The following is a 26308-nucleotide window of genomic DNA, read 5'->3' on the forward strand; positions in this document are numbered from 1 at the left end:
GCTGTTAACAATGGCTGGTCAGGATGCGGTAGACGTGGCGCACAGATCTCAACGCCACATGACCCCTGTGGGGGCAGGACAGGAAGAAGAGGAGGAGGTAGAGGAGGACATTGGTGCTCAGGAATTATTGAGTGAAATGGGTGGTTTTTCCACTCAGCGGACAGGAGTGGAGGAGCAGGAGCATCTGGTAGAGGAGGAGGAGGAGACAGAGGACCCAGACGCACCGTGGCAGTATGCTGTGGAGATGGAGGCAGGGAGTCCCTCGCATTCCTTGGCACAAATGGCCCATAGCATGCTCGGTTGCTTGCGTAGCGACAGCCGAATAATAACCATCAGACAGAGGGATGACTTTTGGCTGTCCACCTTGTTGGACCCTCGCTACCGTTCAAAAATGGTGGCCTTTTTCACACCTGCTGAGAGGGAGGCCAAAATAACGTACTATAAAAACCACCTATGTAGTCAGTTGGTCTCTGCCTTTCTGCGCCAACGTCCATCCTCAGACACTGTGGGCCCTGTGCGCTCGCGTTCCGCTGCCATGGCAGCAGGGGAGGGGTGGGGTGGTAGGAGCAGTGGCAGCTCCACCAGCAGCGGCTGCCTCAGTCTGCAGTCGATGATGAGTAGCTTTCTTCACCAGCGCAGTGAGGAAACTACTAACCAGCCGTAGCAGCAGCAGCATCAGGTGGACCTGGAGCAGGACCTCAAACAACAGGCTTGGGCCTACTTGGACAGCACCCTGCCAACCGAGGTAGACAATCCCCTTGACTACTGGGCAACGAAACTTGACCTTTGGCCCCAACTAGCTGAATTTGCCCTTGAAAGGCTGTCATGCCCGGCCAGTAGCGTGGCATCGGAGCGCGTGTTTAGTGCGGCAGGAGGTATTGTAACTCCGCTGAGGACAAGACTGTCCACCCAAAGTGTGGAGAGACTCACGTTTGTGAAAATGAATCAGGCGTGGATTAGTCTGGATTTCAAACCACCAGTTCCTGACACAACTGACTAAATCCGCCATGAATCATGCCCCAAACATGTTATTAGGGACAAATGGAAGACCTCCACCTGATCCGTACATTTGTATATATATTTTATTGAGAGGCTGCTGGTCGGCCGACTCATGTTTTGCACATTTTTAATGACTTATACTCTGCAGGTCGGGCCCCTCATGAATTGGGGTTTTTAAATTATTTATACTTCGCTGGACGACCGTCACATGAATTGAACCTTTTTAATGACTTATACTCTGCTGGTCGGGCCCCTCATGAATTGGTGTTTTTAAATTATTTATACGTCGCTGGACGACTGTCACATGAATTTAAACTTTTTAATTATTTATAGTCGACCAGTTCCAGACCGATGGAATAGCAATTTTTTTAAATATTTATTTGACACGTGTTGTCCATCTCATCAATGAGGTGGACTGTTTATTTATTGGCCACGGTTTGGCCCCCTCCTGTTTCTTACATTGTTAACTTGTTGTATCGGTCACGGTTTGGCCACATGTTTGGTTGTCTTGTTAAGATTTTCTGTAATGTACACAGTTACGCTTGACTTGTCGACTTTCCACAATCTACTAAGGTATAGCATCGCATCAAAGTTTTTTTTTTTTTTTTTTGGTCTAAACCATTTCTTATAATGTCAATTTGTAGGATACGCCGCTGTAAGGCGACCTACTTTTTTGTCACTGTGTAGACATCTATTTATAGGCCGATGTTTGGCCAGAAAGATATATTTAGTAATAACCTAGCCGTTCAAGCCGCTCACTGAACACCTCGGGAATTGCTTTGTATATCTGTCGCCTTAGAGGCCGCTGTCTGAACAGCTCATGAATTGCTTTCTATATGTGTCGCCTTTGAGGCCGCTGGCTGGACAGCTGATGAATTGATTTGTATATATGTACTTATTGTCCGCTGTCCGGACAGCTCATGAATTACTTTTTGTATATAGCCTTCCAAACCACTCTCAGAATAAGTCATGATATTCATGCTGTGTATAGCCTTATAGGCCAATGGTCAATCAAGTCATGATTGTTATAGTGTGTATAGCCTTATAGGCCGCTGTCTTTACAACTTTATAATTCCATGCAGTATATAGCCCTATCGGCCACTTTCTGGCATCCAGTTGCTGTAGCCCCCATCACCACACTGTGCCACGGGCCCCTGTACCGCCTTCTCATACTGCTGCCAGATCCATCCTCTGCCATGTGCGTATTTGTCGTCTGCTCACGCTGCTGGGTTCCAGTTTTAAACCTAGGCCTGTGTATGGCTTCCGAATACTGCTGCCTCCACCGCCACCCTGCGCCATGTGCCTCTGTCATCTGCTCACGCTGCTGACGGCTTCCGCTTTTTAAACTAGTCCTGTGTATGTCTTCCGAATACTGCTGCCTCCACCGCCACCCTGCGCCATGTGCCACTTTCGGGTCTCCTCACACTGCTGCCAGGTCCATACTGATTCATGGCCCCCTGTACCGGCTCCTCATGAACGTGGTTCAGCGGGTTTGCATCACTTAACGGCAAATCGTTGACAAATGCTGGGACGTTCAGTGTTGTGCGCATTAAGCCAGACACCAAAGGGCAGCACAGACCTGTTATTACTCGCTCAAGCATGGCTGAACAAAACCAGTCTCTACCACAAATTGGACCCAGACCTGCCCAGGGTCTCGTAACTAGATTGCACGGAGGCGTAGAGTCCATTATCGGAATTAAATAGACAAAACGCCACACCAAAAAGAGTGGCCATTTCCAACACTTATTCCAGAAAGAGGAACAACCCGTTTCATATACGGCCCGTAGACGTTTCACGTCTGCCACATTCAGTCGACTTAAGACGCAAGCTCCACTTCCTGTGGTCTCTGACCATCGATATACCTTTAAGTGTCAGCTTTGAAGCCATATTCCCTCCGGAGCACTGACACTGGTGCCCTTCCGTCAACATGCCTTTAAGTTTCAGTTTTCAACCATATTCCCCACAGAAGCCAAACTCTTGGGTATCCCAGAAGCTGCTCAGCAGGTCAGGGCAATAAAGCTCCCGGTTCGCAGGTTGTTCCGTCTTATGGATGGAAGTACGACGGTATATGATCTTCTTCGCACCCACGGCATCACCTCATAGAATCTCTGCATTGCATCTGCAATCACAACGCTGACTTCCCGGATCGCCACTCAGCCATTGGACTCTTGATAGTCGTCTCCCCACACTGCTGCTGGGGGGACTTTTTAACCTAGGCCTGTGTATGGCCTTCAATTGAAGCTGCTTCCGCTCCGCCACTCTGCCATTGGACTCTTGATAGTCGTCTCCCCACGCTGCTGCTGGGGGGACTTTTTAACATAGGCCTCTGTATGGCCTTTAATTGAAGCTGCTTACGCTCCGCCACTCTGCCATGGGCCTCTTGGGTATCCCAGAAGCTGCTCAGCGGGTCAGGGCAATAAAGCTCCCGGTTCGCAGGTTGTTCCGTCTTATGGATGGAAGTACGACGGTATATGATCTTCTTCGCACCCACGGCATCACCTCATAGAATCTCTGCATTGCATCTGCAATCACAACGCTGACTTCCCGGATCGCCACTCAGCCATTGGACTCTTGATAGTCGTCTCCCCACACTGCTGCTGGGGGGACTTTTTAACCTAGGCCTGTGTATGGCCTTCAATTGAAGCTGCTTCTGCTCCGCCACTCTGCCATTGGACTCTTGATAGTCGTCTCCCCACACTGCTGCTGGGGGGACTTTTTAACATAGGCCTCTGTATGGCCTTCAATTTAAGCTGCTTACGCTTCGCCACTCTGCCATGGGCCCCTGTACCGCCTCCTCTTGCTGCTGCCAGGTCCAGAGTGTGTCATGGGTCCCTGTACGGCCTCCCATTGCTGCTGACTTCATCGCCAGACTCTGCCATGTGCCACTTTCAGGTCTCCTTACACTGTTGGTGGGTTCCATTTTGTGATAGGGTGCTGTATGGCCTTCCATTGCTGCTGCCTCCACCGCCACCCTGCGCCATGTGCCTCTGTCGTCTGCTCACGCTGCTGACGGCTTCCGCTTTTTAACCGAGGCCTGTGTTTGGCTTCCGAATACTGCTGCATCCACCGCCACCCTGCGCCATGTGCCTCTGTCGTCTGCTCACGCTGCTGCCAGGTCCATACTGATTCATGGCCCCCTGTACCGGCTCCTCATGAACGTGGTTCAGCGGGTTTGCATCACTTAACGGCAAATCGTTGACAAACGCTGGGACGTTCAGTGTTGTGCGCATTAAGCCAGACACCAAAGGGCAGCACAGACCTGTTATTACTCGCTCAAGCATGGCTGAACAAAACCAGTCTCTACCACAAATTGGACCCAGACCTGCCCAGGGTCTCGTAAGTAGATTGCACGGAGGAGTAGAGTTCGTTATTGGAATTAACTGTGAGGGACTTTTAAACCTAGGCCTGTGTATGGCCTTCAATTGAAGCTGCTTCTGCTCCGCCACTCTGCCATTGGACTCTTGATAGTCGTCTCCCCACGCTGCTGCTGGGGGGACTTTTTAACATAGGCCTCTGTATGGCCTTCAATTTTAGCTGCTTACGCTCCGCCACTCTGCCATGGGCCCCTGTACCACCTCCTCATGCTGCTGCCAGGCCCGTAATCTGCCATGGGCCCCCGTACCGACTCCTCATGCTGCTGCCAGGCCCGTAATCTGTCATGGGCCCCTGTACCGCCTCCTCATGCTGCTGCCAGGTCCAGAGTGTGTCATGGGTCCCTGTACGGCCTCCCATTGCTGCTGTCTCCATCGCCACACTCTGCCATGTGCCACTTTCAGGTCTCCTCACACTGCTGGTGGGTTCCATTTTGTCATAGGGTGCTGTATGGCCTCCCATTGCTGCTGCCTCCACCGCCACACTGTGGCTCCACACTCTGGTTTTGGCCCCGTGACTGCCCAAATGAGTGAAGTGTGCGGTGATTCTAAGATCGACGGCACTCATCTGCATGTCATACTGACTGACAGTATTATTTCTCTTCCCCAGCAGACTCCAAGGGCATTTAAATTAAAGGTACAGTGTTCTGCACTAATATAAAGGCTCTCTGAAGCCTAGAAACACCCTTTTTATAAGTTAAATTCGCAGCGAATATATTCGGCTCGAAGCGAATTTATTCGGCGAATTCGGCGAATCAGCCGAACCGAATTTTTGAATAATTCGCTCATCTCTAATGATAAATAATCATAAAAAATAATAATAATAAATTTAATTCAATAATATAATCAAACCAAAAACACTGAAATGTGAAATAGAGCGCCAAGTTTGCACATCGCTGAGCAAAGTCGCAGAATCGTTTTCAGTGTCTGATGAGGAATTTCCCCCACGAATCATTATCACTCAATTCTGCAAGTGGTTCTGATTTACTATCGCTGTTCTCTAGCCGGTCTAAAACCACTTTTGACCTAAAGGGACACTTTTTGGACACCATGGATGTTTCTCAGTTTCCAGGCAGAAAGAACAGTAAAAATTCAGGCAGGGCGCCGGACAAAGCACTCGGGACAAAATGTATGTGAAATGGTTTGATACAGGAATGTAATACTATGTGCTTTTAGTGTATTTAGTGAATGTCACTTTTTGTCATTTTCAAATTTCCCGCCAGTTCTGTCCCCGTACGTCCCGACGTCGCAGGGAACAGAACCCGGAAGACAGATGCCGGCATCCGCCGGATTACATTGCCGGAGACACTGCAGGGGGGACATCGCGGGAGCGCAGGACAAGGTAAGTGAAGAACAGATCCCGGAGCAACGCTGCAGTGTATTCCCGAGTGTAGCTCGGGGTTACCGCTTGTGGTACTGAAACCTTACCCCGAGCTACACTCGGGAATACCGCCAGGGGGGTTAAAAGACAGCCACTCGCCTGTCCCTCGATCCTGCGGTGTCCCCCCCCACCCGCAGCCCATTTCACCGGTTGTCCTGTGTTCCCGGAGCAGGCATCTTCAGTGAGGGCACCCGGATGTGACAGCGTTGCCCTTTGTGAATGGTTCCATAGTCTTCTGGGATCTGTCACCTGTCCCAGAAGACTATAGGGAGGAAGAGGGGGGGGAGACAACTTCCTCTTCTGAGTGCCTAGTTGGTCGCAGCGGAAATAGGAGCGGGTACTTGTCAATTTCAGGTACCCCCTTCCCAAAGGTGCCAATCTTTAATGGGGAGTGGGGGACTAGTCCTTAAAGCGGAACTTCCCCTTTTAGGTGGAGCTCTGCTTTAAAGTGTTACTAAATCCACATCAATAAAATCAGTCTGTATATGCAGGGAAGCATGCTTGTTCTACTCACTGTGGAACCTAAGGGGTTAATCCTCTGCATTGTGTAAAAAGGCTGTTTGATCCTGTCTTCTCTGATCTTCCCCCTATTGTCCCCAATCCATCTGCTGATAGTACAGAACTCTAGGAGTCACTCTGCACATGCTCAGTTTAGTGTGCATTGCTAGAGAGTGTATTTAGCGGTATTAGAGGTATTTAGCAGTTTATATTTACTACAATAATTGCATTTCCATGTTCTGTTTATTGTGGGAAACCACATATAGTGAATGTAGGGTCCGGGTAGACCAGATATAGTGAATGCAGGGTCCGGGGAGACCAGATATAGTGAATGCAGGGTCCTGGGGAGACCAGATATAGTGAATGCAGGATCCAGGTAAACCGGATATAGTGAATGCAGGGTCCGGGGAGACTAGATATAGTGAATGCAGGGTCCGGGGAGAGCGGATATAGTGAATGCAGGGTTCGGGGAGACCAGATATAGTGAATGCAGGGTCCTGGGGAGACCAGATATAGTGAATGCAGGGTCCTGGGGAGACCAGATATAGTGAATGTAGGGTCCGGGGAGACCAGATATAGTGAATGCAGGGTCCGGGGAGACCAGATATAGTGAATGCAGGGTCCGGGGAGACCAGATATAGTGAATGCAGGGTTCCTGGGGAGACCAGATATAGTGAATGCAAGGTTCCTGGGGAGACCAGATATAGTGAATGTAGGGTCCGAGGAGACCAGATATAGTGAATGCAGGGTCCGGGAGACCAGATATAGTGAATGCAGGGTCCGGGGAGACCAGATATAGAGAATGCAGAGTCCGGGGAGACCAGATATAGAGAATGCAGTGTCCGGGGAGACCAGATATAGAGAATGCAGGGTCCGGGGAGACCAGATATAGTAAATGCAGGGTCCAGAGAGACCAGATATAGTGAATGCAGGGTCCTGGGGAGACCAGATATAGTGAATGCAGGGTCCGGGGAGACCAGATATAGTGAATGCAGGGTCCGGGGAGACCAGATATAGTGAATGCAGGGTCCGGGGAGACCAGATATAGTGAATGCAGGGTCCGGGGAGACCAGATATAGTGAATGCAGGGTCTGGGGAGACTGGATATAGTGAATGCAGGGTCCGGGGAGACCAGATATAGTGAATGCAGGGTCCGGGGAGACCAGATATAGTGAATGCAGGGTCCGGGGTTTAGTACCATTTTAAGTGATGGGAATCCTCTCTAAAAGTGCCCCAAATTACAGTAAAAACCTGACAGGGGCTCTAATCCTTTTCCACTTTATCCAAAAGTTGTACAAGGTTTTGGCTGGATGTACACTTTAAATGGAAACTCAGCCAACATATATAGATAGCTATGTACGGTTTTTTTAATATTGTTGCTTACTTCTGATGTAAAATCTAATGTAGGATGCTTGTGAAGATTTCACTTGAATGTATTTATCCCTACATTAGTTTTAAGCTAAAACAGGATTTCCATAATTTTTCAATTACCTTGAGATCTTTGAGTTCATAGTTGTAGAGGACAGCCCGAACTCCGACCTGTTCATTCCGCACTACTGAATAAGGCAGTCTCAGGTCAACATAGAAACTCTTGTAAGCCCGGATCTCCAATGGCTTGGCCACACAGATGCCTATTCATAGATAAAAGATGAAGATTAGAGAAAAATGTGTACATACGGTTGCTGTGTCTCAAATAGACATCCATAGGACTGCCTGCATAGGGATGCATGGGACACTGTGCATCCCTATGCAGGCAAAAACAGTCCTTTGTACAAGCGTATGCTTAAGTATGCCCATGTGAACAAGGCATTAACCCTTAAAAAGTCAACATTTAGCTCCATCAAGACCTCATCTGGAATATGCAGTTCAGTTTTGGGCACCAATTCACAAAAAGAACATTGGGGAACTGGAGAAAGTACAGAGAAGGGCAACCAAACGGATACAAAGCATGGAGGAGCTCAGCTATGAGGAAAGGTTAGAGGAACTGAATGTATTCTCTCTTGAGAAGAGGAGATTAAGGGGGGATATGATCTCCATGTATAATACATAAGGGGGGATATGATCACCATGTATAATACATAAGGGGGGATATGATCACCATGTATAATACATAAGGGGGGGATATGATCTCCATGTATAATACATAAGGGGGGATATGATCTCCATGTATAATACATAAGGGGGATATGATCACCATGTATAATACATAAGGGGGGAAATGATCACCATGTATAATACATAAGGGGGGATATGATCACCATGTATAATACATAAGGGGGGATATGATCTCCATGTATAATACATAAGGGGGATATGATCTCCATGTATAATACATAAGGGGGATATGATCTCCATGTATAATACATAAGGGGGGATATGATCTCCATGTATAATACATAAGGGGGGATATGATCTCCATGTATAATACATAAGGGGGGATATGATCTCCATGTATAATACATAAGGGGGGATATGATCTCCATGTACAATACATAAGGGGGGATATGATCTCCATGTATAATACATAAGGGGGATATGATCTCCATGTATAATACCTAAGGGGGGATATGATCTCCATGTATAATACATAAGGGGGGATATGATCTCCATGTATAATACATAAGGGGGGATATGATCTCCATGTATAATACATAAGGGGGGATATGATCTCCATGTATAATACATAAGGGGGGATATGATCTCCATGTATAAAACATAAGGGAGGATATGATCTCCATGTATAATACATAAGGGGGGATATGATCTCCATGTATAATACATAAGGGGGGATATGATCACCATGTATAATACATAAGGGGGGATATGATCTCCATGTATAATACATAAGGGGGATATGATCTCCATGTATAATACATAAGGGGGATATGATCTCCATGTATAATACATAAGGGGGGGGGGGATATGATCACCATGTATAATACATAAGGGGGATATGATCTCCATGTATAATACATAAGGGGGGGGGGGATATGATCACCATGTATAATACATAAGGGGGGATATGATCACCATGTATAATACATAAGGGGGGGATATGATCTCCATGTATAATACATAAGGGGGGATATGATCTCCATGTATAATACATAAGAGGGGATAGGATCTCCATGTATAATACATAAGGGGGGATATGATCACCATGTATAATACATAAGGGGGGATATGATCACCATGTATAATACATAAGGGGGGATATGATCTCCATGTATAATACATAAGGGGGGATATGATCTCCATGTATAATACATAAGGGGGGATATGATCTCCATGTATAATACATAAGGGGCATATGATCTCCATGTATAATACATAAGGGGGGATATGATCTCCATGTATAATACATAAGGGGGGATATGATCTCCATGTATAATACATAAGGGGGGATATGATCTCCATGTATAATACATAAGGGGGGATATGATCTCCATGTATAATACATAAGGGGGGATATGATCTCCATGTATAATACATAAGGGGGGATATGATCTCCATGTATAATACATAAGGGGGGATACGATCTCCATGTATAATACATAAGGGGGGATACGATCTCCATGTATAATACATAAGGGGGGATACGATCTCCGTGTATAATACACAAGGGGGGATACGATCTCCGTGTATAATACACAAGGGGGGATACGATCTCCGTGTAGAATACATAAGGGGGGATATGATCTCTGTGTATAATACATAAGGGGGATATGATCTCCATGTATAATACATAAGGGGGGGATATGATCTCCATGTATAATACATAAGGGGGGGATATGATCTCCATGTATAATACATAAGGGGGGATATGATCTCCATGTATAATACATAAGGGGGGGATATGATCTCCATGTATAAATACATCAGTGGTTCATATAGTGAACTCGGTGCAGAGTTACCCACCCTGAGGTCATCACAGAGGACAAGGGGGCACTCTTTATATCTGGAGGAAAAGAAATTTAATCTCCAAACACGGAAAGGTTTCTACACAGTAAGAGCTGTGAAAATGGAATAGACTCCCTCAAGATTTGGTTCTGGCCAGCTCAGTGGATTGCTTCAAAAAAGTCCTGGATTCTTTCTTGGATTCACAGAATATAACTGGATACTAACATTTATAGGTACAGTAGATACAGGGAATATCCGATTGCCTCTCGGGGGATCAGGAAGGATTTTTTTCCCAGCAGAAGCAAATCGGATCGTGCTTTGCTGGGTTTTTTGCCTTCCTCTGGACCAACTGTGGGTACAGGATTGTAACAGGATGGACTTTTGTCTTTTTTCAGCCAGACTAACTATGTAGTATACTGTTGAGAATATAAGGAATGTCAAAGAAGGAGAAAATGTGCCAACTTTAAAGAAGGGCTTTGCATAGTTGAACCAAGAATTTCCAGAAGACTAGTATGTGATTCAGACAACTCTACAACAGAGTCTTACTACTTCTGTTAAGTTCTATGATGTGTAAAGTGGGAGCTTTCATCTTAACCTTGAAGACCACTGACACTAAGTCACAATAAGGATTCCTCAACTCTCAACTACCTAAGACAGGAGAATCAGTTTTAGGTGGCCTGACCCTTAAATCTCAGCTGTATTCCCCTATCAACTGCCTCAGCAGAAAGATATACTGTAGGAACTCATGCCATGCAAGGGATCACGGTGCTGCGATCTGTTCTACTTATATATTGTTTTATCTGTGTAATATTGAACTGAATCATTTTGCCTTTGTTTGATGTATGCTGACATCTAATGGCAATTTGTGCCACATCTATGTGATTTGGTTTCTCCCCTTGTCCCGCCCTCCTGTTTAGGGCCAGTTAATTCAGACGTAACTAGCCCCTCCCTGTTTTTTTTTCTGAGCTCCCTCAATCAGTGTTAGTTCTTCCAAGAGACAGGGTTTAGAAAAGTCCTTGTCTTTAAAAGACTGAAAAAACACCATCTGTGCTGCAATAATCTAAAGTAAAATTGCACTGGATTCTGTATCACGTTAAAGAGTTAAGCTGTCTGTGGAGTGTGGCAAGTCTGCAGGTGACCATACTGTCTGGACAGCCTTGGTCTATAGGGTTATGTCAATGCATGAAGTGTCATTGGAAATAGAACAAGCTGAATGGTGCTCTGTGTGACAACAAACTTGACTTTTGCATGCATCAGGTCCTTCATCGTAATTGATTTTTCGTTTATAAACCTTAATTTGTGCAATACACAATGTGGCCATGATCAGCCTAGTTTAATAGCTCTTTTCTGTGAGTGGTACAGTATACGCAATACAAGAACAGAAATAGGGTACATCACACTTGTCAAATTTGGAAGTATCTATTACCTTTAGTTTTTGATAAGCTCACAGCCAGCACCTCCCATGTGGTGATTGAGTCTTTTAGGTATTTGTTCTTCACCTGCTGCGTGGAGACACTGATGAAAGATGAACATGTTAAAGGACAACGATTCATTTTGATTTATTGTTACAAAGTTTATACAATGTATACACTTTAGCCCTTCCTATTTAACGTGATACTAAACCCAGGAACCTGCATTCACTATATCTGGTCTCCCCGGACCCTGCATTCACTATATCTGGGCTCCCTGGACCCTGCATTCACTATATCTGGTCTCCCCGGACCCTGCATTCACTATATCCGGTCTCCCCGGACCCTGCATTCACTATATCTGCTCTCCCCAGACCCTGCATTCACTATATCTGGTCTCCCCGGACCCTGCATTCATTATATCCGGTGTCCCCGGACCCTGCATTCATTATATCTGGTCTCCCCGGACCCTGCATTCACTATATCTGGTCTCCCCAGACCCTGCATTCACTATATCCGCTCTCCCCGGACCCTGCATTCACTCTATCTGGTCTCCCCGGACCCTGCATTCACTCTATCTGGTCTCCCCGGACCCTGCATTCACTATATCTGGTCTCCCAGGACCCTGCATTCACTATATCTGGTCTCCCAGGACCCTGCATTCACTATATCTGGTCTTCCCGGACCCTGCATTCACTATATCTGGTCTCCCTGGACCCTGCATTCACTATATCTGCTCTCCCACAGTACACACAACATGGAAATGCAAATATTTTAGTAAATTTAAATTGCTAAATACCTTTTCTCATCAGCAGTATATAGCAGTCTTGTGACTTCTATCAGTGTTCAGCAGAGCACTGGTTAAAGCTTGTAGGAAAGTTTTCGTTCTGCTCTAGGAGGATGCAAAACCTTTGACTTCTGTCTGGACAGTGCTGATTGGCCCTGTGCTGATCATATGCGCTCTCCCAAGAAAAAAAAAAAACCTCTATAGCAATACACACTAAACTGAGCATGCGCAGAATGGCTATGGTTCAATCTGTCTTATCAGGAGATAAGATGTGGACCTTTAAATGGGAGGAGGATTCTAGAAGACAGGATCAAACAGCCTTTTTACACAATGCAGAGGATTAACCCCTTAAGCTCCATAGTGAGTATAACAAGTATGATTTACTGCATCTACAGACTGATTGTACTGTTGTGGGTTTAGTAACACTTTAACATCAGAATCACGTTTAGTGGGCCTTGTTGCCAGCCAGCAGGACTGATGGATGGTGCATTCTGTAATCCCTCCACTCTTCACATTAATCAGCTTTCTGTAATCTTGTAAAACTTGTAGTACCGCCCTAAACTGAGGCGTAAGTCTCCCCGTCAGGTACAGTGAAGGGAAATGGCCCCTGTGCACCATTCAGAGGTGTAGCGACATTGTCAAGGAAAAAAGGGACGCCGCTCAACAACCTGATGCTTCGTATATAGATTAATGTGGCTTCAGCCATGCCCCTTGATGTGTTTCGCCCCACCCACTGGGGGCGTGGTCCAAGAGGTGACCAAGCCCCATTGGGTGGGGGGAAATGCATCAGAGGGTGTAGTTGGAGCGACACTGGCTGAGGCCATATTCATCTATATACTAAGCATTGAGTTGGCTGCACTGAGCCACCACATATAGCCTTCACTAGTAATGGGCCGAACATACCAGGGTTGGAGGCAGGTCCACCATGACCAACGTTCAGACACTAAATCTGAACCCCACAAAAGTTAATGAGAGCAAATGTTATGGAATAGTAATGGCCATTTCCTAGGCTAATAGGCAAGAGATTATCAAACAAATGGCATTGGGCGGCAGACCCTTAAGCCAACCATTGATGGATCAAAATTCGATAGGTTCAGTAGAAACCATTCGAACTTCAATCCATCTATGGGCGGGCTGGTTGTACTGAAGTCGAATTATCAATTACCTACAGTACAACCAGCCTGTCAGGGTTTTTTGCCAAATTATTGCCGGTGGCTATAGCTGCCAGCCAGTAGTGTATTTAAGTTTCATGCTGCCCTAGGCACCACAAAAATAGGCTCCCATCCCCCCACGGAGAGACCCTGACACCTTCACAGCTCTGAACATCCCTGGGAACAAGAGGCATGGTCTGCATACACCATCAAGCAACCTCTCTCAGATCCCACCTGGTCCCCATGCTGTGCTCCTTCTTCCATCCCTTCTTCTGGGGGGCAGCGCTGCCCCCCTGAAAAATGCCGCCCTAGGCAAATGCCTTGCCTGCCTTGTAGTAAATACGCCCCTGCCGCCAGCAGTGATCACTGTATTCTGCCGATAGGGAAGGCTCCCCTCGCTCCCCGTCAGCAGAACTCAATTGCACTGCAGGAAGGATTCCCACATCAACATGGACTGTGTTGTTGAGGGAATTGGGCAATTTTCTTTCCTTCAACCCGTGGATGAAGGAATTAAAGTTGAATAATGTATAACCTACCTTAATGGAAAAAAATTTGCATCAAATAACATGCCTGGGGGATGCCCTGACCCTGCCTGCTGAGTGGGGCATCTGTGCAATGTATACAACCTAGTAACGTAAAACTGATGTTTACAAAGAAAAAAGAGTGTGATTAACTACTTTCCCGCCGCCCTATAGCAGAAATACCGCTACAGGGTGGCAGGGGTGCGCAAAATCACGTATATATACGTAATTTTGCATTTTCAGGTAGGGGGCGTGGCGAGCCACGTGCATGCCCTACCCGCGCCACCATTGGCAGCCTCACCTGTCGATCACTGGGTCCCGGCCGGTGATTCCCCGCCGGCATAGCTGTGTATCACCGATGGGGGAGAGACCGGTATGTAAACAATGCAGATCTCTCCCCCGTCAGCTCCTGCACACTGATTTGTATGGCTCTGTATAACAGAGTCATATAAAGCAATGTGCTTACACAGTAAAGCATAGACACAGCACACTGTAAAACAGCACACAGTTAACCCTTTGATCACCCCAGATGTTAACCCCTTCCTGCCCAGTGTCATTAGTACAGTGTCAGTGCTTTTTGTTAGCACTGATCACTGTATTGGTGTCACTGGGGATATCAGTGACACCACGTCAGTTCCCCCCCAAGTGTCAGAATGCCCTCTGCAGTCCCACTATAAGTCGCTGATCGCCCCCATTACTAGTATTAAAAAAAAAATCCCAGTATGTATACCACCATTTGTAGATGCTATAACTTTCACGTAAACCAATTAATTTACACGTATTGGGATTTTTTTTTTAGCAAAGACATGGAGCAGAATACATTCTGCCCTAAATTTATGATGAAATTTGATTTTTTAAATTTTTTTACTGGACATGTTTAATAGGAAAAAATTCACAAATATTGTTTTTTTCTCAAAATGGTCAGTCTTTTTTTGTTCATAGCGCAAACAATAAAAACCACAGAGATGATCAAAGACCATCAAAAGAAAGCTCTATTTGTGGGAAAAAAAGGATATAGATTTAATTTGGGTGCAGTGTTGCATGACCGCGCAATTGTCAGTTAAAGTAACACAGTGCTGTGTTGCAAAAAATGGCCTGGTCAGGAAGGGGGGTAAATCCTCTGCAGGGCAAGTGGTTAATTTGCTAGCAAAATGACAGTTCCCAGGAGCTTTGTTCTGTTTGTAAACAAAGAAACTGGGGATTCCCTTTATCTACTATATACCAGACCCTTATCCTAGATGAGGGTCTAATATAGGTGTTGTTGGGGGACTCCCACATAAACAAAACAAAAATGTCACAGGGCTCCTCCCCAATTCATACTTCACATCTAGTATGAATTTTATAATTGAGCCCATGCAAAAAAAAAAAAAAAATGGCACAAGGTCCCCACAAATAAAATAAGGAAAATTGCGAGTCTCTCCCAAAAATTCCACATTAGACTCCTATCTGGGTATGACGGCACTGAATCTCAGTGATCTCTGACCATCCATGCCCATATATGGTCAATGAGACCACACCCCTTTGTTTATAACAGCTGGCATTTGGCAGGAATGAAGTGTCAGGAACAGACGTGGGTCACCAGTTGTAACTTTTTCTTTTAGGAGGGATGGCTTGGATCTACCTTGCTGGTTGAAGTGATTGATGATGGATTTGCATCTTTTTTATTTATACTAAGAACTTTACATTTTTTTTTGTGAATGAGTAGGGGTAATATGAACCACTTTATCAATCACATGAAGGGGGAGGGGCGGTATTTGGGTGCCTCCTATTTGTGGAAGGGGGCTTCCAAACCCCCCCCCCCACCATGTTGAGGACATGTGGTCTGGTTATTTTAAGGAAGCTGGGGGATAGAGAAAGATTACGTCTGTCCCCTTCTTTCCTTGCCTGCCAGGCTGCATGCTTGGCTTAAGGATCTGTTGTGGATTTTTATGGGGACTTCACTTTTTTTTTAAATTATTATTGCATGGGGTTTCCCCTTAAAATCTATTGCAGAACTGAAGTGGGAACCCCCTGCCGTTTTTCCTTTTTTTTTTTGCTTACATAGCCAGGGATTCCCAGCCATGTAAGTGAATGGGGCAAGTTACATAACTGGTTACTAAGGACTCAGCCTGCACCTGCCAGTGTAATTAACAACCATTGACAGAGAGATACTGTCATGTATAATCCTGATAGTAATATTGCTATTGTAACGCCCTCCAGGATAGAGAGCAGCGGTGGACTGACCATTTGGAAACTCGGGCATTCCCCGAGGGCCCGGGGTCAGTAGGGGGTCCCATGAGATGCCCCTGGTACCTTTTTCATAGGTTTTTTTGAGTTTTGGCAAGGACACAGGGGCCCCATGATCCCCTATTGCCCGGGGGCCCCATGAGTTGTCAGTCCGCCCCTGATAGAGAGATAGGCTTTTTGTTAGATAGAGGCTGAGTAACAGCCTGGGATGAGTCAGGCTGGGAGTGAGGTATTGAGTTGAAGACAGGCTGGGAGGTTCTACAGGTCAGGGCTTCTGGAGCCCTCCCATCTTTCCAGAAGCCAGATAACTTTCTGGAACAGGGAAGGAGAAGGGGAGGAGGCCCAGATCTGCATGTTGGCTGGGCTTGGTGACCAGGGCAACCTTCAAATATGACAGAGCCTGGGGAGAGAGAGGAGTCAGGTGGAAGATGGATTGGGAGAAGGCTGGAGTGTGGAGCCTGGAAGAGGGCCCCAGGGATGGGAGCCTACCTACAGGCAGGATGCTGGACTGGAGGATCTCTACTGCCTCAACGTTTCCTCAGGAGGACAACCTGTTAGCAGGGAAGGAGCCAACCCAGCAAAAGGCCTGACAGCAGCTACCAATCCACCATGCTGACAGGCGAGGACAGAGTACTCTTACACTCCCTGGGCCGGATAGGGGGAGAGGGCAATCAGGTGCAATACCCAATTAGTGTTCACCTGGGACTGCTTAACTGCAAGCTCTTGAGACCCCCTTGCTCAGCAATACCCTCAGCACAGTTGGGTGAAGAGGAGGATTCATCTGGGGTCTGAGGAGGTACAACAAAAAGGGACAGTGCTCTGTTTTTGCCAGCTAAATAGCTGCTAAGAAGTTTGTCCTCAAGTTCTGCAGTTCCTTGGGGATCCCATATACCCCTATACCCCTATACCCGATCCAAGTTGTTTACCCCTAATAAAAACCACTAAAAACCAGCTCAAAGACTGTTTTACTGACTCTGGAGATACAAGTGTGGAAAATGCTAGTTGCGCAAAGCTTCGGGGGACCCAAATCAAATCCAATGGTCCTTATGGAGGTAGTGCTACACTATCACGCATGGCATTCAGTTCCCACCAAATAGGTAAGTGTTTGGCCATTTCTTCCAATGCCTGAACAGCCAAGGTTTTGTCCAAACACAAGGTAGGACCTCAGGCCCAACCCTAGTCAACACTGGAGCCTGTGACATACTGAATACATCAGGCACTCACGCATTAACATCCGGTTTTGCGGTGATTTTGATAATGTGCCACAACCAACTCTCATCAAATTGACTCCGGACCACAATGTCTTTATCTTTCATGTAATCCACTTCATTGTCACCTGGAAGGGAGGAAGCAGATTAGAGGTAAAAGACTGAAATATATGGCAGATTAGGTATGACTTCTTCAGGGCTTAAAGTGTATCTATAGCCAAAACTTTAGGGGTTTTTTTAGATTATTTAAAGTGGAGAACGGGTAAAACACCTCTCTTTTTTATTTGCCTTCTACATCCTGTTGGGCAGATTTCCTGTCTTGAAGACAACAGGAAGTAAAAGGAAATCTCTCCAAAGTGAGGGTAAATACCCATTAAGACATCAGTTGTCACTGGAACAGGAGTCCCTTTTGGTTAAGAAAGCCAAACACGGTTTGCATACTCTGAGATATACTATTATAGCTAAGTCAGACTCTGCCAGGACAGTCTTTGTAGTCTGATCTCCCTGTCGTACAGGATCTATTCTTCATCTGTTATAAGAGCCTCCAAAAAACCTACTATTCCTGTATGAAGTACATCACTTGCTGGTTTCAAGGTGTAACTATGAATACATTTAATGCAGTAATCCATTATTACATAATTAAATACTTGTAAATTTATTTTTGTTATAAACACAATTAAAAAATTAAGAAAATATATTCAAAACACCAATTCTTTTAATAGCACTCCTCCCCCTTCCCAAACAGGTACTAACAGTTGCCTGGATGTACCTTCAACCACTTCAAGGTTTTACCCCCTTCATGACCAGGCCATTTTTCACTATTCGGAACTACGCTACTTTAACTGGTTATTATATATTATATTTTCATTATAGCAGAAAGTAAAAAATATTGGGGTTTTTTTTCAAAATTTTTGGTGTTTTTTAGTTTATATCACAAAAAAATCGGTCATGCAACTCTGTACCCAAATAAAAGTTGTTTCACTTTTTTTTTTTTTTTTTACAAATAGAGCTTTCTTTTGGTGATATTTGATCACCACTGTTTTTTTTTATTTTTTTGTGATATAAACTAAAAAAGATCAAAAATTTTGAAAAAAAACCCAATATTTTTTACTTTCTGCTATAATGAAAATATAATATTTTGATACATGTCTTTTGATGAAAAAAAATGTATTGACTGGTTTGTGTGATTGTTGTAATGCCTACAAACTATGGTATATATACTTTTATATATATCTCCTAGATTGTAAGCTCCAAGGAGCAGGGCCCTCGAACCCCTTGTGTATTGTATTGTTACTGTATTGCCTCATGTACTGTCCCCCACTATAATGTACAGCGCTCAGCAAACCTTTTGGCGCTATATAAATACTGTATAATAATAATAATATTTTTTATATGGTATATAATATATATAACATATACCTCTCCAAAGTGAGCTGTGTTCCATGGGCCTCCTACCCAAAGTGACTCCCGTCACAGGCAGAACTACCATTTTATTATTGGATTCAGGTACATTTAACCTGATTGCCTTTGGCTCCTCAATGTAATTATACATGAATGTGGGATGGCCATATTCACCCATTACATAGTCAGGCTCTGCTTCCTGCTTTGCAATGCTTTGCAACGGGGGAATTTATCAAAACTGGAGCAGACAGAATCTAAAGCAGCTGTGCATGGCAACCAATCAGCTTCCATCTTCAACTTGCTCAGTTAAACCTTTGACCATGAAAACTAGAAGCTGATTGGTTGTCATGCACAGCTGCTGCAAATTTTGGCTGCTCTAGTCTTAAGCCAGCCATAGATGGATTGAATCTGGACCGGTTCAGTAAGGACCGGCCAAGATTTGATCCATCTATGGGCAGGGTGGTTGTACCCAAGCCAGTCCATTGATCGACCTGAGTACAACTAGCCTGTTGGATTTTTTACATGCGATTATTGCCGACAGCTACAGCCACTAGCAGTAATCATTGTGTTCTGCTGGTTTGGAAGACTCCCTGTTGACAGAACACAATAGCACTGCAGGAGGGACTCCCCCATCAACACACTGACTGTACACTGTTCCACTTGTGGTGGAAGGAAAGAATATCGAATCATCTATGGCTTGCCTTAACCTCCTTGGCGGTATTCCCGAGTGTAGCTCGGGGTAGAATTTCTATACCAAGAACGGTAACCCCGAGCTACACTCGGGCTTACCATGCAGCGTTCTCTGGGGGTCCCTGCAGCACTTACCTTGTCCTTCGCTCCCACGATGGGTCCCCTGCAGCGTCCCTGTCCATCTCCTCCGGCGGATGCCGGCATCCGGCTTCCGTGTTTTCCGGTCCCTGTGACGTCGTAACGTTCGGGCGGTGGAACCGGCGGGAAATTTGAAATTTTTAAAAAATGACATTTTTGCTGTCATTGCTTTTTCACTGCATTTCACATACATTTTGTCCCCACTGCTTTGTCCTGTGCCCTGCCTGCATTTTGACTGTTCTTTCTGCCTGGAAACTTAGAAAAGTCCATGGCGTCCAAAAAGCGTCCCTTTACGTCAAAAGCGGTTTTAGAACAGCGATAGTAAATCAGAACCACTTGCAGAATTGAGTGATTTGTGGGGAAATTCGTCATCAGACACTGAAAGCGATTTTGCGACTTTGCTCAGCGATGTGCGAATTTGCCTCTGTATTTCAAATTTCAGTGTTTTTGGTTTGATTATATTATTGAATTAAATTTATTATTATTATATTATTATTTTTTATGATTATTTATTAATTTATAATTTATGATTTCGTGTTTCAAGTTTTATCATATCCGGAATGTTTAATAGACTCTTTTTCGGATAGATTTCAGTGAGTTATTCCTAAAAATTACAGCCTACAATAAAAAACTACATATTTCCATGCAAAAAAATGGTACCGCTTTCAGCACAAAAAAATCGGAAAGAATCATACCGCCAAGGAGGTTAAACTAGTAACACACAGGCTGAAAATTGTCTGAAAATGGTCAGTTTGGCAGTTATCAGCCGATGTTAGGCCCGTGTGTGGTGTCACAGCCGGCATGCTGGAAAATCAGTAGCCGATCGGCATCCAGTCAAAGCTTGCAGCCAATCACCGATGACAGATGTGTTCTAATGGGGGGGGTTCCCCCTGTCAGAACACAATAGCACAGCAGGGGTCCACTGTACTAACATCGCATAGTTAATACGGCAACCTCTCCGTTATTCTTTTTTTTCATGCAGTCTGCAGGGTTGAACGAAAGAAAACTTCCTGTGCATACCCAGCTTTAGTAAATCCCCCCTCAATGATTGCGCTTTATACCATTTTCTCACAATGAAAGCCTATCAGTCATCTGACTCATTGAAGACAATGTCTTCCCTCTCTACAGTTGAGCAAAGAGCATGAGTAATTACAAACTGAGTGATTGTTCTGTCTGGTGGTCAATCTACGTATTTATTAAGTGTTCTTGCATGGCGACCACTTCCTGTTATCTCACATGTATATTCTTATTATTATAGCCAAATTTACCACCCTAACTCCTCCCACAGTTTTTACACGACATAGACAGTAATATACCGAAACGTGCGGATTGTTCCCGATTGGTGTGCTATTACTTTGTGGAACGTTTCGCCGAATGGTTCACGAAATATCGGCGTTTTGTGGTACAATTGGTCCCATAGGAATGAATGGCGGAATGTTCAAAACTAGAGTGGGAGCTGACAAAAGCTAGAGTGTGAGCTGAAAATCAAGCCACTACACCCAGTTACTCCGCCCACTCCAGTTGTAGACTACTGGTGAAGGCAAGAACACTTCACACAATTTCCCCAGAAATTGTAGCTTTTCTAGTTACAATATACTGTATATTTTATAACTTTCCTAAAAATAATATGTATAAAAAATAGTGAATAAAAAATAAATTAAAAAAATGAATGAAAGTCACAAAATTACCATTGTTAAATAAGAGTTAATAAATAAATATTTAGATAAATACAGGCAGTCCCCAAGTTACAAACATCTGACTTACATATGACTCATGCTTAAGAATGGAGGCAGTGTGATGTCACGTTGGTTCCGGAAACCACCAGGAGGCCATCCTGCTGCTCACCGCATTCTACCACCTACTGCCGGATCAGCAATTTGACATCGCTGCATGGCCAGTTAACCCTTCCCTATGCTATAAAAAAATGTAAAAATATTTTTTTTCTGGAGTTACACCTAAAAAATGTACCTGTTCCAACTTGCATACAAATTCAACTTGAGAAAAAACCTCCAGAACCTATCTTGTTCATAACCTGGGGACTGGCTGTACTGCAATAATACCCTAAAATAAGTGCTCACAGATAATATAGTTTATCTACCTTTTGTCAGACTGTTAAGCTGGGTACGCATGTATCAAATTTCGGCCATGTGTAGCCCTCCCTGTTCAACAGAAGCCAATCGTTTGGAAAATGGTCTTGCTGGAAAGCCAGCATTCGATTAGCTGCAGCAGCCAATGATGAGAGTTTTCTGACAGGGGAAGAGTCCCCACTAGACCTCAACAGAGTTTGACTTCGGAATTTCAACACTTCTTCTCCACCCTCCCGGTATACAATGTGGCATGTTGATGAACAGTGAGATGTCTGGGGCCAAGCTCAAGATCTGTGTCAACCCATGGCAGTTTCCCATTCTCCTAGTTACTGTCTACTCACTCCTCTCCAAGCCTTTGTCCAGTTCTTTTTCGATCTTGATTTTCAGTTCAATGTATTTGCAGCAGTCCAGGAATACTTCCATACACTTAACTCCCTTTAGGATATGTTTGGCACGACGATCACAGCTGTGGCCCATGGGATTGCTGGCCATGCCATCATGGCAGCACTGCCTTTCCAGCTTCTCATTGTAAGCTAAAGCTTTAAAAAATAAAAAAAATTATTTAATATAAAGCCAAACTCTAGCCAATTTTTTTTTTTTTTTTAATAATCTTTAATGAGTTAAAATATCTGTCAGGTTTTTATCTCTGAGAAGGAATATGGATTGACACTTAGAGAAGCAACGCAATGATCTCTTTAATTATGCAGAATATCTTACTGAAAGACTAACAGTAGGCCAACACATTTCAGAAATCTGCATCTCTTTCCCCAGAACCAACAATAAACATGATGTAGCACCCTTCTAGTGTAGAGTAGGCTGCTAGGAAAATGTAGCTAGTTCCACTGTAATCAGGAGGTGCAGGGGTTAATTAGTTAGGGCTGTTCAGTGTTTCATGGGTTGCTGCTCTGTACTAGGATTCTAGAACCATAGTTGGAGGAAGGACAGAGCATTCAGACAGAATATTTATGGAAATCTAGCCAATCCCTGGGGAGGTGTGCCTATTAAGTGGCCAGAGAGCCCATAAGTAGTCTGAGACCTGGGCAGCAGGGTGAAGGGTCCCTGGGTCAAGTCCTGCAGGAGGAGACCCCTATGCAGAAGTCTGAAGGAGTCATTACAAAGACATTGAGGTCGCAGCTAGGCTTAGCTAGGGGGCTTATTAGCAAGCTAAAGTTCAGGCATCAAGTTGCGTCTGGAGATGCACACTGGAGACAGCCAGAACAAAGTTGGTGGGAAAGAGTCCAGCTGTTCTATGGTGGTGTGAGTCTACATCTCCCTCACTAGGAAGAGCCTGATGGATATCGGCAGGAGGCAACCAACAATCCTGTGTAGATGACCCCAGTGCTGAAGAATAGTAACTATGTGTAGCTTTTAACTCTGGAAGGAGTGCAGGTCACCATCATCAGAGATCCTGTGGGACATTCCTTTTTTGTACAGTGCAACCAGAAGTTGAAGAGTCCTCAAGTTGTACAGTTCTACAGTTTATCTGGGTATCTCATGCTCCCTTTCCCCATCCAAGTTCATCCAAGTTCATCGTTCCCAAAAAAAAACCCAAAAAGAAACTCCAAGACTGTTCTTTGGAGCCAGTGGAAGAATGTGTTAAATGCTGTGTGCCTCTAAGGGGGATATGGAACTAAATTCAATGTTACAGTTAATAACACAAACTAGACTTAGAAATATATATCATGATTATCCAATAAACGTTTACTTGAATTTGGTTCATATGATTCACAGTGAATGAGCATTATCACTTAAATCCAGGTAGCTAAGCTATATGGGCAACAATGCTACCCCAGGAAATATCAGGGGGACCTTATTGGCCTGCAATAGTTTATTATTGGAATGGAGGGTCAGATTACAGATACTTTAGCAGTAAGACATTAAGAATATATGTAATGTAAATTTCAATTATATAATTTCAATTACAGTATTTTCTGGCGTATAAGACTACTTTTTATACTTAAAAATATATCCCAAAAAGTGGGGGTCGTCTTATACATGGGGTATAAAATGTGACCCTTGAGTTTGTTTGGGTCAAGCTGGCTGAATGTGCAATAATGTACATACAGTATACCATGCTGAGCCAAGCTGGCTCAAAACAAATGTCTCTATGACAGATTAATCTGTCAGCCTGCTGGATGTGCGGTATATACAGTATACTGCGCTGAGCCAAGTGGTCTCAAAACGTACCGGTACATCCCTACTGTAATCAGCCCGCTGGATGTGTGTGTGTACGGTAGCTGCAGCTACACACAGTATACACTGGGCCAATCACGGCGAGTGATGTATTCTACTAATGAATACAAAGCCTGCTCGGATTGGCTGAGTCAGAGAGGTGGGCTGATGATGTCACAACCTTAGCCAATCCGAGCAGGCTTTGCATTCATTAGTAGAATACATCACTCGCCGTGATTGGCCCAGTGTATACTGTGTGTAGCCTCAGCTACTGTACATACACACATCCAGCGGTCTGGTTACCGTAGGGACGTACCGGTTTGTTTTGAAATAGCTTGGCTCAGTATACTGTATATACCGCACATCCAGCGGGCTGACAGATTAATCTGTCATAGGGACATTTGTTTTGAGCCAGCTTGGCTCAGCACGGTATACTGTATGTACATTACCACACATCCAGCGGGCTGTATATATACTGTATACTGTATGTAGCCGAAGCTACCGTATTACCGCACATCCAGCGGGCTGTATATATAATGTATACTGTATGTAGCCGAAGCTGCCGTATTACCGCACATCCAGCGGGCTGTATATATACTGTATACTGTATGTAGCCGAAGCTACCGTATTACCGCACATCCAGCGGGCTGACAGATTAATCTGTCATAGGGACATTTGTTTTGAGCCAGCTTGGCTCAGCGCGGTATACTGTACGTACATTACTGCACATCCAGCGGGCTGTATATATACTGTATACTGTATGTAGCCAAAGCTACCGTATTACTGCACATCCAGCGGTAACCATCCGATTTGGAATTTGATCCACATGATGAATGTCTTACAAATGTATCACAAGATGTCATTCATGAACTTATGATGTCAGAGGATGAACATGAGGATTTTGAAGGATTTTAAGTACCGCTAAGTCATAACCATTTCAATTAAAAAATCTGATGTTTTTAAATGGTGTTGCCTCAGAAGGGGGGGTAGTCTTATACGGCGAGTATAGCCCAAAACCTATGTTTTGCCTGGAAAATTAAGGGGTCGTCTTATACACCCAGTCGCCTTATATGCCGGAAAATATGGTATTTAAATTATTATATTTAAATAAATTGTGTCACTCATGACGTCATTTCTCTGCTCACCTTTTTTGTTCTTCATTTCAATCAGTGCTGCAGATGATCTACGCTTACGGTTTTTGCTGGCTTCACATGATGGATCTGTACAAATGAAAGTTACATCTGCTTTAACAACTAAGTTAAAGTGTATCTAAATCTTAACAATTAGAAACTCATCGGACAACCTTTGTTCTGTTAAATAAACCATTAAAAGTGTGTTCTTATATCTATTTATTACAATACCTGTCGATCGTGCCAAAAATCTTGTGAGCAGATTTTCAAAAATACATTTTGTGAGCTGACAACATCCTGTGCTCTCTGACTGTGCTAGCTATTATCAGTTATATTGTTCCTAGTTTACGCTGAGGACTACAGAACCACACCCTGCTATGTCATGACTGTAGGAGGGAGGCTGGGCTCTGTAGTCCTACAGTGAAGGAAATAAGTATTTGATCCCTTGCTGATTTTGAATGTTTGCCCACTCACAAAGAAATTATCAGTCTAAAAATGGAATGGTAGGTGTATTGAGAGACAAAATAGCAACAAAAAATTCAAAAGAAATGCATGTCTAACAAATGATGCACTGATTTACATGTTCATGAGGGAAAGAAGTATTTGATCCCCTTCACAAAACATGACTTAGTAGTTGGTGGCAAATCCCTTGTTGGCAATCACAGAGGTCAAATAAATGAGAAAGTGTCTCCTGCGCCACTAAATATACTGATACTATTCAGCAGCCAGAACTAAAGGTGCCACAATCTCAACACCAACAGTATTCAGAAGATTAAAGTGTAAAGCAGTGCGGCGCTCAAACCAGAAGAAAAATGTTGCATCAAATTACATTTACTTATATTTAACCCTTTCACCACCGTATATTAAGTAGCCCAGACAGCCATAACACATATAGAAAATAATAAATAATAGGCTGGTGGTGTCATACACTATACACTCAGACAGCTTGTTCGTGCACTAAAGTGACTTAAAACACAATACAGTGAATAGTGTCCATGTGCATAAGATATCATGCAGGTGTGAACTGCAGGTGCCAATCCTCAAATAGGTGGAGTGCCCCCTCACCTTCCTGCCCAGGCCCCTAAGGTCCAATGAGCCTTTTGATATATAATGGGTCTTTCCCCTGGAATTGGATGGATCCTTCAGATGGTGGGTCCCTGGAAGTGGCTGGAAGTGGCAGCAGAGGAGGGAGAGATATTTATCGATACCACCAACGATCCGATATAAGAGATAAGAGGA

At 44.4% G+C, this 26308-nt stretch overlaps 1 protein-coding gene across 1 annotated transcript in view; it reads right to left on the bottom strand.

The window, feature by feature from the left end:
• Nucleotides 1-26308, bottom strand: part of LOC149453935 (venom factor-like) — a 251889-nt gene that overhangs the window by 101331 nt on the left and 124250 nt on the right. The window contains exons 16-20 of the mRNA XM_089688006.1: nt 25085-25159; nt 22109-22306; nt 17468-17579; nt 11576-11664; nt 7741-7880 (exon numbers count right to left, since the gene is read on the bottom strand). Of these exons, the coding sequence (XP_089544132.1) occupies nt 7741-7880; nt 11576-11664; nt 17468-17579; nt 22109-22306; nt 25085-25159 (614 nt within the window). The remainder of the gene's footprint in view (nt 1-7740; nt 7881-11575; nt 11665-17467; nt 17580-22108; nt 22307-25084; nt 25160-26308) is intronic.

This window comes from Staurois parvus, unplaced genomic scaffold (genome assembly GCF_062004578.1).
Source record: "Staurois parvus isolate SC_StPar_1 unplaced genomic scaffold, SC_StPar_1.0 ptg000444l, whole genome shotgun sequence".
NCBI classification, from domain to species: Eukaryota; Metazoa; Chordata; class Amphibia; order Anura; family Ranidae; genus Staurois; species Staurois parvus.